The 12,891-nt window shown below is 35.8% G+C and overlaps 1 protein-coding gene across 4 annotated transcripts; it reads left to right on the top strand.

The window, feature by feature from the left end:
* The first annotated feature begins 952 nt into the window (after window positions 1-952).
* Window positions 953-12,065, top strand: ssuh2rs1 (ssu-2 homolog, related sequence 1). Of its 4 annotated transcripts, XM_067414407.1 has the most exons (14): window positions 953-1,118; window positions 1,266-1,385; window positions 1,475-1,533; window positions 3,473-3,577; window positions 5,384-5,459; window positions 6,141-6,270; window positions 6,606-6,666; window positions 7,055-7,176; window positions 8,023-8,085; window positions 8,347-8,429; window positions 8,570-8,662; window positions 11,143-11,248; window positions 11,330-11,437; window positions 11,595-12,065. In XM_067414407.1, exons 2-14 carry the CDS (start codon window positions 1,366-1,368, stop codon window positions 11,733-11,735), a joined length of 1,167 nt encoding a protein of 388 aa, XP_067270508.1. In that variant the 5' UTR covers window positions 953-1,118; window positions 1,266-1,365; the 3' UTR covers window positions 11,736-12,065. The 4 variants fall into 4 exon arrangements, with proteins under 4 accessions (XP_067270508.1, XP_067270510.1, XP_067270509.1 ...); XM_067414409.1 differs by lacking the exons at window positions 953-1,118; window positions 1,266-1,385; window positions 1,475-1,533 and adding an exon at window positions 1,614-1,861; XM_067414408.1 differs by lacking the exons at window positions 953-1,118; window positions 1,266-1,385; window positions 1,475-1,533 and adding an exon at window positions 1,614-1,867.
* The last annotated feature ends 826 nt before the right edge of the window (window positions 12,066-12,891 follow it).

Below are 12,891 nucleotides of genomic sequence, written 5' to 3'. Positions count from 1 at the left end.
ACTTTTTCATTTCCTCTTATTGCTTTCCTCCAACAAAACCTTTTCTTTCTTATTTGTCTGTGCTGCTTCGGATATGACTATATTATCCGACGAACAACAGTGGGCTCGCACATCCGAATGTAAGGAAGTGTGGGTGTTGGTGGAAGTGACGTATATGCCGTAAAGCTGTCGAATTTTGTAGTTCTTTTTTTTTCTCGGGTTACTACCCGAAACCCGAAGTTTAAAAGTACGATTAAAAACGATACAGACCCCATCAGGCTATGGCAGACGTGTCATTCAACCTATTGTAAGTCGATTTATCATCACAAGAGTCTTAAAAAGTATATTATGAAGGTTGAAAAGTTACCTAGTGCTGCTTTAAGTTGGACATTTATGAAATCAATGCCCTGTTTTGTAACAGAAAATCATATTTTTGTATTTGAACCCCATAACATTTTACTGAGACATTGATTAAATTAAATACAAACGATTAAAAAACAGTCAGATTTAAATTCTAATTAAAAAATAGTAGCCTATCATACAGTGTTACATTTGACCTTTTCATGCTTGTCAAAACAAAAGTAGCCTATTCCCTATTCCTGGGTCCCAGGAGGATTTATAGTAAATCCAAACACGTATTTCTGTTTTACTTTCATTTGCAATTAAATATAAACATATTAACTCCTAAATAAAGAAATTCTGTTAAAAAAATAATCCCACCTCAGTAATATTTTAAACAAGTGTACAAAGTGTGACAATTAGCCTCAGTCAGTATCAGGACTCCCACCACAGATTGATTTACCATCTGATACCTCACTGTATCATGCTGTCCACATGCCTCCTCGTCTAAAGTAAAACTGCACTCTGTTTTAAAGACAAACTGGTTGTCTTTTTTCATATTCAACCGCAGATAGATTTAGAGGTTCATGCTAAGATTTAGCTTCAATATGAAACTACGGAGCCCCTAAGGGGACATGGTGATGGGGAAAAATATCAGATGGGAGGAAAAATTGTATTTCAGTGCTTTTAGTGTTCCCCAGAGAAATTGCATTCGCTTTCAGTCTCAAAACTTTTTCTTGCTTTGCTAAGTTTCAAGGGGAACGCAAAAGTGTTCTAAGTTTCGTAGGACACCAAATCAAGTAAGTAATATCGAAACTGCACTGGACTTTGCTCCCGTGGCATGCGCTTGTGACACTCCAATATAGCAAGGTTTGCTCATTTGTATACAACGAACTACTATGTAGACTGAGCAATGGCCTATTGTTGACCTCTGGTACACTTTATAGGGGAATCGTGAAGGAAATTAAACGATCACATGACGAGTAAAGCAAGAGGAAACAGTTAAACATTTAAGGAACTCTAGCTATTTCTAACTGCGTTTCCAAAATGGAGAGACCCATCGCGAGGTAAGATTTATAAAGTCTTCTTAATCAATATGTACATAGTTTCTGTTTCAAAAAGTGCTCAAACTGACTTCATTAAACTTATCCTGAAGTGGCTATGGAGCTAATTACGGCACAGTTTACCCGGCTTATGGATCACCAGCAGTGCCAGGTAAGAGTTTGTTGCGATTCTCACGACTACACCCATATGTAATGTATACATAGACAACACCCCGCATAGACCTTACTCACTGCAGCGCCATCTTAGGTTTTTAATGCAAACGAAAGCGAAGCTGTGAGGGATAAATCTCTTCAGTGGTGGGATGCGGTTGTTTAATGTGTTTTTGAACCTTTCTGCTGACGGAACACGAAGAAAAAACACATTTTCAAGAGATTGCAGGAGACAAAAAAAATCTGACAACATTAGTTGTGGAAAATTGGAAGTGAATTAGGAGCTCTATAACGTTACAGCTTTTACTGCGGCCACCATTGAAAACAAGGTAACGGTAACGTTAAGTCTATTACTCAGCCTCGCTTTCATACCTGTCATGACGCTGCTCTGACTTCCATTTGAAGAGTAAGATTATTACCATGGTAACAATAGTTTCCGCTTAATGCCTTGTGGCATTCAACACAAAGCTAACTTAAATGTTTATGTAAACATCGCTTCGTGCATACTGTGACATAAAAAAAAACATTTCAACGAATAGTTTATCATACTAGTGCGGTATTCCTTACAAAATTCATAAGTAATGAAAACATCCGCGAAAATACTACAGTTTTTAATGCATTTTTTTTTTTTTTTTACAATGGTAAACATAGTAGTCCCAAAAAATACCATGGTACTCCAATGCACGTACCACTATAGTAAATGTAATATATAGTAGTTATTTTTTTTTTGCATTTTTTTTTGTTACTGCAGTAGCCTGTAGGCCTACCACAGTATCTTTGAGATTGTGAAATCACAATTCAAATTCACAAAATGAATACCAAAAAGAGTGTTACTTATACCAAGTAACCACAGTTTTGTTGTAGAAAGAACTAATTACACTTGCGAAATCTTAAATTTAGTGTATAGACTTCAGTGTAGTATTTTAAAAAGTATGGTATTTCTTTGACATACCTTGAACATAGTTCTTCTAGTATCATGATAGAAGTGCTCTGCTATACATAGAATACCAATATACATAAGGAATATGAATTTCAGATCCACTGTGAAAGTACCAGATTTAGTATCTGATACCAATACCACTGGTACATTTATATAGAACAACACGAGTCACGACTAGCCTGAATTTTTCACTTTGCACTGGAATTATCCAACCACTCCTCCCTTCAGCAGTATCCAATTGCAGCAACAGTGTCCAACATAAACCATACATTCCTGTACCGTATGTAGACGAGACTTGGACCCCAAAGGCATTAGCACACTGCTCGCACTGCTTTCACCACAAGAAAACGCTGATTTCTGAAGTCTTATCAACAAAAATACTAATTTCTTTAAGATCTAAAAAGTAAGTCTTTTCTAAAAAAAATAAGCCTTATGTATTGTTTGGTGCAGCCTTTCATTACATTTTTTGGTAACACTTTGCAATAAGGTTGTATTAGTTTACATTACTAATGCATTAGTTAAGATTAACTAACCATGAACAACACCTCTGTTCTTCATTAGTTCATAAAAATCCAGCTGTTCATGGTTTGTTCATTTTAGTTCACAGTGCATTAACTAATGTTAGCAAGATTTTAATAATGCATTAGTAAATGTTAACATTAACAAAGATAAATAATGGTTTATAAGTGCAGTTCATTATTAGTTTATGTTAACTTATGTTACCTAATGAACCTTATTGTAAAGTGGCCATTTTTTAATAACTTCTATTTGGCTAAGCAGCTGAAGACTATTAATAACTAGCTATTTATAGGTTTTTAGAAATATTTTTAAGCACTGGCTACTGTGATCGACCAATCAGAATAAAATATTTCAGAAAACTGTGCGATAGAAAAAATGGTTAATGACATTTGTAACAATTTTAACAATGTTTAGTAAATGTATTTTTTCGTGTAAAACTAGTGACCATCTTCCCTAACCAGTTTGCTTGAATGTCATTCAGCCATGGCTGCCCCACCCGTGCCAAACACCTATGGACCTACTGCTCCTCCTGCAAACATGTACGATACAGTCCCTGGATATGAAGGAACAGTGGCTGGCGGAGGAGGTAAGAAGCATGCGTTCCCTTTCGAAAGGAAGTCTGTTCACTCGGCAGCCATATTTACAACACCTCCAGGCAGCTATGTCAGGCTTTCAGTACTATTCTGAAATCTTGCCGAACTCGCAATTAAATAACATATTTAAAATCAGCAAAACAATCTGACATAAAGTGTCCCATAAAAAATGTAAAAAAGGTCATTTTTCAGGCTAGTCCAGCCAGTGCTAAGCACGAGTCTCAGGCTTCTTTTACATTTTTCGGTGCATTTGAGCCTGTGTGCGTATCACTGCTTACTTTTTCTGTTATGCAGTCATGGTTTATTTATAATAATTGTCTTTTTTTGTTTTTGCTCTTTCTATTCTTTCACACATATCACCATAACTATACATATATTTCTACTTATACAATTACTCAATGCTCAAGTTTATGGGAACTGGAGCTTTTATCGGCAGCTGCAGAGATTCAGTGACCAATCAGCGATTGGCTCTTTTACTTAGAAGGCGGGACATATTGTATGTTACAGTTTCGCCTATTCAAAAGTTATAGAAGTGAACCGTCTTTCTATATCAAGTCATGTCGGAAAGATTATATGCAAAAGTTAAATGCACATGAACGTCAAAAGTTGTAATTAAGAGCAGAAAATGTTCTGAATTAAACGCATGTGAGTAAGATGCAGTGGATGTAGCGTTAAATTTGTTATAATGAATTCAATATATTTTTCTTTTACTTACAAGTTGCATATACAAAATAACATCGTACAATTACAATACGACAGAATAATATACCAATTTAAAAGGTGCACTGTGTAAATTTTAGGAGCATCTAGCGGTGAGGTTGTAATCGATCATCCCTCCCATTTAAAGCACGTAGAGAAGATACAGTGGCCGACACAGGACACAGATTTTGTCATCTGAGACAGCAGAGAGTAGCTAGCGGTCTGTAGAGAAGTTTGTCCATTTAGGGTTACTGTAGAAACGTGGCAGTGAAAAATGGCGACTTCACTGGTCAGGAACCAGTGGTGTACAAGAAATGGCTCATTCTAAGGTAATAAAAACATAACGGTTCATTATGTGAGGTCTTTATACACAACTGACTAAACATACTTATGTATATAAAATTGCATTTCTGTCAATAGATCCTCATAAATATTAAACACTGCACCTTTAATTTACACTGCACCTTCATAAATTGAATAAAAACAAATGCAAAAACAAACCCGATGCACATTTTTTAAATTAATAATTTTGTAACCAAAGTTATTTTAAAGCTACACTGTGTGATATTTTCCCACATCTAGTGGTATATGACCATCCAGTGAATAATAGTTTCTGTTCCTCTCAATTCTGATTTCGTTTTAACACCTATGGTGGCCGATTTAGTCCAAGATTAACATGGCAACCCCCCTCACATTAGACACGGTTCCATCGAGTGTTAAAACGCGAAAGGCGAAGCTTGAATTTACGGGTATGTCCCTCTTTGGCTAATGTACTTTCAAGATGGAGGGACAACATGGCGACCGACATTCGAACCCCTCACCCGTATGTATTTTTAATGGCATATTATAAACTTACGAGAATACTTTATTACTTGAAAGAAGTAAATATACATTAATGAGCACATATATGTTTGAAAGAACTAAGTGTTTTTAGCTAAGAATAAATTAAAAAAGTTACACAGTGTAGCTTTAATGCCCTTTGAAAATGTAAACTTCTGAGGAGGACTTAATTACACCAATAGACCTCATAGTGTTCAGAGCATAAAAGCACTAAGCATTAAGCCCCTAGTTTTGTTACTGATGTGTCTTTCTTTTTACAGGTGGGTATCTTCCACCTCCAATGCCATCTGTACCGATGCCTGTGCCTGAACAAGCCCCAAACCCGCCAGAGTGGCAGTAAGAGCTTTTTCTTTACACAGAAAACACGCAATGCACACAATTAATCTTTTAACACTGCACCGGCACCCACCTGCGATATGCAATCATCGTACAAAGAGGAGAATTGTTCATTTCTCACAATTTGGGTGTGTCCTTTATCTCTGGGATTCAACAATTCAAAGGCTGGGATTTAAGGGTTAGGTCACCAAAAATGAAAATTCTGTCATTAATTTCTCACCCTCATGTCGACCGCAACCCATAAGACCTTCGTTCATCTTCATGAAAACATGAAATAAAGTTTTTATAACATCACACTTTTTCCTTTGCATAATATAAGTCTTTGTACATGGAAAATAAATAAATAAATAAATATATATATATATATATATATATATATATATATATATATATATATATATATATATATATAAACTGCTTGTACATTCCTCTCAAAAGGGATCATCATATTTGGGAGTTATTTACATAAAGTTTGAAAAGCTTTATCTAACAAACCTGCTGATTCTTCTTATTATTAGCTCATTAGAGTGCACTTTGACCTACATTGGGTGTTAGCTTAGAAAAACACCTAAAGGTGCCATGGTGGGGTCTTCCAGTAAAAAGATTGCCAAATATTGTACAACACCCTGTTGAACATGTGCAAAGTTCACCCAGTTATTGATCTTTTCTCATTGATATCAGTATACCGTCCATCTCAGAAGAGAGAGCACGTGAAGCTTTGGCTAAGTACGTCTCCAGCAGATGCTGCTATAGTTCTGCCCCCGTCAAAGATGGAGTTATAACCAACATGGAGTCCTTCAACACCTACAGGGTGAGACAAACAATAAATCATCTTCATTATGAGCATATTTTTCTTATTCTATGATGAAAAGTACAGAGCCCCCTTAAAGGACATGGTGATGAAATAAATATGAAAAACCTCAGAAACTGCATTTGCTCACAAGGAACAAAAAAAGTTTCTTGGGGAACGCAAAAGCATTGATAGCTGTATAATTTTGTCCTCCCATCTTATATATATATATTTATATATTTATATATATATATATATTTCCGTAGAAAAGTAGCAACTAGAAGAGTTTTTTTTTTTTTTTTAGACATGCATAATGTTGATGGGATAAAATGTTTCTCTGCTCATTCTGTTCTCAGTATCGTTTGGAGACGTTCATGGAGTCCAGATCTACTGAATGGAGTCAGGAGCCATATACAGGTACCTAGAAGCCATACTGGGCTGGGGCTGTTTACACTTCACGCACCTTGATCCAATTGATCAATCTTTTGGCTCCATTTACACTTGGTCACATAAGTTTGTCTTCACAAAAAGGGATGTACAAAGTAAATCCGAACTTGGTTATGCAAACCCAACAGAGTTCACTTCCATGTTGATGCTAATGCTGGGCGATGAAATTTTGCTGTATTTGATGTGGATTATTTACAATATTAATTTCTCAGACAAAGACGATTTATTGGGTCTTATTGTAAAAATTTCTAAAATGGTCAAATGTCTATATCTTCAGCTCAAATGCCTCGAGTCAGTGCTGTAATGCTCTTGCGAATGAAACGAAGCGCTTCATTCTTTCGGTGTCCTTCTCTCTCAGGGCAGTCTGTGGATGCTGGTGTTCAACCTGCTCCAGGACCATGGCAGATTGCAGCTCAACCTCCGGCCTTTTTTCAAGAGCACCAGCAGTCCATTAGAGTGCCCTACACTTCCTCAGTCAAGGTTTGACCTTTAACCACAAGATCCACCAAACTAAGAGGGCAGGTCTCATTCAACACACACTGTATCAGAGCATTTCTGCTTTAAACACCAACACATTCTAAAGGTTTTGGTAGTATTTTATTTAATCGACCAGAATCACAAATATCTTCCATTTGAATTTTTGTGCTTTTAGAGCTTTTATTGAGAGCACAGTTGGTTACAGAAGTTTAAAAAAAAATCCCATTTATTTACCCATAAGGGAATGAATTTTAAATGATAACTTATAAACCTTTAAAGACAAGTGTACTGTGAGCTACAAGGTTGTTAATCAATGATACATGCATTCGTTGAAGCTACATAATATTAGCTTTTTATTTTTATAGTTTTTTTTATATATAATCATGTTAACTGCAGATTCCCTGGTGAAGAACTACATTACTCATGAATCTGCAAAATCAGCAAGCAAATCTCACCAAAAGAATCGCCCAGTCCCATGAGGCACTGAGAATGACATGAGTCAGTCAAACTTCTTAATTATTTGACTATATTTACAATAAACATAAAATATATTGTTTATGGATATAAAGTCAACATCTTTAAATCGTTGGTTTTATATTTATCCATCATTTTAATTTGATTACGTTATCCGTAAGCCTTTATGGGATTGTAGTTCTTTCCCCCGTTGAAACCACTAGGTTCACAGTCTTGTACTTTTGTGATTCACCTCATAGCTGGTTGGACTTTTTAAAAAGTCTCTATGGGAAAAATGAATGGGATGAATAATAAAAAGCATAAGTGCTTATTGTTAAACATCTGAGTAAGGCTTATATTCATATTTTACAGCATTAAATTCTGTTTGTACCCTAGAACTGTCACTTGTGTCTTGGAACGGGAAAAAGCCCCTGTACCACCTGTGCAGGAGTTGGAAATGTAAGTCAGTTTTTACAAGAGCAGTCTCAACCATCTGCATGCCATCTGAACAATGATTTTCATTGATCTCGAAGGTATTTTCACAGAGGAAAATATGCTAGTTGTATTGCATAAACGTATCCCTTTGTGTGGTGCCTGGATAAGTTGAATTGTTTTGGAAATGTGTGCACAAGCCACAGAATGGTTTTTATTCAGTTCATATGATGTAAAATAACAGTCTAATATTTGAACTGTTTGTCATCTATTGTTGCCCATGTGTAGAAAGTCTGTTGGGTGTGTAATGGTTCTGGTCACCGTCCAAATGAAGAATGCTGCTCACACTGCAATGGGCGCGGACGCGAAAAGTAATAAAAAATAAATTTTAATTAAAAAAAAATATTTTATTTGAGTTACTATGGTTTGAATTCTCATGAAACCCTGACTGGAGCTTCAGTGAGTTGTTTGGTGTTTTCCGAGCGTTTATATGTTGTCTTGTGTCTTTCAGCTGTAGTACATGTAGCGGCAACGGCTCTCGCCAGTGTGATACCTGCCGTGGCAAGAGACAGCTGAACGTCTTCATCAACCTCAATGTTAAATGGTATGATCATTTTGCTAGGAAGATAGGCGAGCTAGGCGGGCGCGAGTGTTGGGGGCGCGAGCGTGCTCTAGTGTCGCCCATAATTCCCATTAAGCATAGAAACGGAAAAAGCGAAATAAAACATAATGTTCATCATAGGGCGCCCCCTCAGCCACACGTTTAATTACTTATCAAGCTGATTATTAGATTGAATTGATTGTGATTATTGATTATTGGTTCAGGCGTTAGGTCAGGCAAGTGCTCATCTTGCACGTTCATCAAAAATGAGGTGTCTAAACCCGCGGATGCACAGGGACGGAAAAAGAGGAAAGAAGATCAAAAGAAAGCCCAGTATAGAGGTTAGTCTTCTTATCTCAGCCAATAAGTTGTCAAACACAATAAATGTACTTAGTATTATTATTATCAAATATTCATTTTATTAATATTGTCACTAAGCTATCACTTGCTAATTTTCTACGTATTACTACGTATAACAAACATAACTTCACTGACAAGAATCTACAATAACCTACATGGATGTAATTTAGATATCATAAGTACATTACCATACCACTACATTATAAATGTGGATAACGTATGCATGCTAGTTATGAAAAGTACAAATGCTCTCTACATGGGCGTCGGAAGCAAATAAAAAGTGGGTCGACCTCTGTTGTTGTTTTTTTTGTTTGTTTTTTTACTGGAGTAGCGATAGAGGCCATATTATTTACATTAAACACAAATATACTGTTGTTTACTAAACGATTGATTGGGCCAGACAAAATTACGGAAATCACCAATACTTTTACCGTGGCTATAGAGTAGGGGTAAGACGCATGGCATCAAGTTTTGACGCAAATCGATCAGAGGTTCGAATCCGCCTTTTGCCACACTCACTCTACTCCCTTTTCCGATCACATATCAGATCGGAAAGGCAATTCTTTTAAATAAAAATTGAGAAAATATTAGAAAAGTGGAAATAAAGCATCTAACATGTGTTTAATAATAAGTGCTTCTCAGTTAGGGGTAGGTAAACAGACATGTGCTGAATTAGAGACGATAAAAGTGAGTGGGTTGGGGGCGCAAAACTCCATCTCGCTCTATTTTGCTAAGGCAAGCATTGGCAGGCTTCTACCAAGGAAAGTCTTTTTACTGTTCACTATTTTGGGACCTATCTATTTCAAAGGGTGAATCCTGAAATCTGCTAAAACTGCTTACCAAACTCACAATTAAATGACAAAATCTATATGAAAAAAATTAAGTGCCATAAGTGTTGTTTCTAAGGCTCAAATAGCGTAACAAAATCTTTTATTTTTTTAATTATTTTATTTTATTAAAGCGATACAGCCACTCATTCATGAAAATGTTGTGAATATAAGTAAATTATGAGTAATTCATGCATCAAATGAATCTTCGCAAAAACTTAACTCCGAGTTCACAAAAGCTTCGTAAACATCAGATTTGATAGTTAGAGAGATAGTAAAACAAGATAATTTGAAGAATGTTTGTAACAAAGCAAATAGAGCAACCACTGCTCTATGGTAAATACTATGGTAGTCAATGGCTGCTGAGATCTGCTTTGCTACAAACATTCTTCAAAATATCTTCTTTTGTGTTCAGCAGAGTTTTCAGCATAAAGTGTTCAGAATTAAAAAAAAATTACCCAAAGTTGAACAGTTTTAAACTCTCAGCTACCAAAAAAAAAAAGTGAAAAAGTAAGTGACGTGAAGGCCAAGTATGGTTACCCATACTCACAATTTATCCTCTGCATTTAAAGGGTTAGTTCACCCAAAAATTTAAATTCAGTTAATTTCTCACCCTCATGTCCTTCCAAACCTGTAAGATGAAGATATTTCACAAAACACAAAAATAACGACTTTATTTAAAAATTCCTTCTTCTCCGTGTGTCCATCTCCGGTGGTTCACATGAGCACCATGACGCATAGATGTGGTACTGACACAGGAGCCGGCCAATACTGAACTGGCATTCTGATGTAGATGTTGGTGCACACACATTAGGAGTAATGAATATTAAACACACACTACAAATTTGGAGCAGTAGGCAGCAGTCATTTTTCAGTTTTGGCACCCAGGATGTGATTGAGAGTTAGGTGCCTTGCTCATGGGAACCTCAGTATTTCCTGCCAATATTGAGAATCAAACCCGCAACCTTCAGGCTACTAGGTTGGCTCTCTAACCATTAGGCCACAACTGTCCCAAAAAAGTACAAAACTAATACTGAAATATTACCATGCTACATAGTGCATCAAATGCAGTGCCATCAGTTCGCCTAAAAGAACAAAACGTTCAAATGTTTAAGTACCATTTACATGTGATAGGGAGCAGGTTTAAATGTCTTTCATACCAACTAAAATTTTGAAAATGCAAACATTTTCATGAATCCGTAAATTTACATCAGATCGGCATTACGAATGATTTACACAAAAATGTGTTTCATTAATGACATCTCATTCTGAAAGCTACTTATTCTACTGTTTCAGGAGCACTGAGAAGGATGATCACTTAGCGCAAGATTTGAGCGGTCTACAAGTGGAAAAGCTGGAGAAGGTTTCTGGAAAGGAGCTCTTCAAAGACGCCCAGTATATGGTAAGAACAGACTGTACACATAATAAGCAGTAAAAAAAAAAGGAGCAAAAAAAGTTCATCAGATGTGTGTGTTTACTGCAGGTCTATCCAGTGATGGGCTTCCCTGATGTTTCTGTTACACAAGCTTCTGAGCGCTTCATAAGAGACCATCAGGTGAAATACGCCCAAACCTCCCGCATATTACAGCAGGTAAATTTATTTATCATTTCTAAATATAGTTTGTATGTTTTAATACTAAAAAAACATAATGCACAAACTTTACTATATGATTGCAGTTTTTCTTTAACTAGAGATACTAATCATAAATCTGTCATTCTTTACTTTAATTTCATCTGTCCTATTCCAGAGGCAGACAATTGAGCTCATTCCCATAACCAAAGTGAGCTACAGGTGGAAAGGAAAATCCTATGTTTACTTTGTGTATGGAAATGAGTTTGAAGTGAACGCTGACGACTACCCCGCCACCTGCTGCTGTTCTGTGATGTAACATCTGATATACCTGACCTGACATACAGCAGCAGTACTATATAAATACTGTATATCTGCTGCTGAGATTAAGAAATGTAATCATTATGGGACATATAGGAAAATATACATCAATAGATGAGACATAAAACAATGTATTTGCATACATACATACTCTATTTGTAACATTTTACAATATGCCCAAATGTGAATTACTAATCCATTAATCCAGATTAATACATTTTTATACTGTTATAAATAATACCAATTACTAATCCACTTATATATGAATACATTTTTATACTGTTATAAATAATACCACTACAATAAACTGAATGCTGAGAAAGAATAATGTCACTGAAAGTGTTTTTTTTAATGTTTTTTGTAGGGATGTACAATACATCAGCCACCATATCGCTATGGACATTTGGCCAATATATTAAAGCTAGTAAATAATGGATTATTTCCTTCAGCTGAGACACTTCAGTTGTGTACTGTTCACCGTAATGGGTTTGAATAGCTTGAAATATGATTGAAATCTGGTTAAAGTGTCATGAAATCAAACATTTGAGGGCCAGTGTTGCCAACTTTGTTGCTACATCTAGAGACATTTCAGCACCCTTAGCAACTATTTTTTTTAAACAGCCTGACTGGTGGGAAAGAGCAAGCTATACATATGAGCACACAGTGCTGCCAACAAGGAACACACACTGTCTGCTTCTCCTGTGTTTTATATTTTAAGAATTAAGTTTGACCATTTTGATTTCCATTCTTATCATGTGCTTATCACTTACAGGCTATTAAAGGCTTTGAGCTTGTTACTGTGCCAAACATACCAAAAACAAACTCTATAGAACTAATAATGTGCATGATTTAAAAAAATAAACCTTTTTGCAGTGATTGTTTGCATGAGGTATGATGGCTAATGGATACTGTTTAATGGAAAATGTGTTCTGTTAAAGAAAAAGGTCAGTGGCAAGCCTATGGTTTTGTGGTCACAAAGACCTTCTCGTTGGTGAATTTGAACTAAATTTCCATATTAAAAAATGAGCACAAACCAAAGCTGACGGATGTACTGAACAAAAAAAACAAAACTGAAGACCAACATCTAGCTGTTCTATTACTTTAATACAAAATTAAATTACATTTATTTTATTTTTTTCTATAAATGTTCTCAT

This window comes from Pseudorasbora parva, chromosome 13, assembly GCF_024679245.1.
Source record: "Pseudorasbora parva isolate DD20220531a chromosome 13, ASM2467924v1, whole genome shotgun sequence".
NCBI lineage: Eukaryota > Metazoa > Chordata > Actinopteri > Cypriniformes > Gobionidae > Pseudorasbora > Pseudorasbora parva.
Note: the sequence above shows the minus strand (reverse complement) of the source record. Positions and strands in the feature narration are given on the sequence as shown.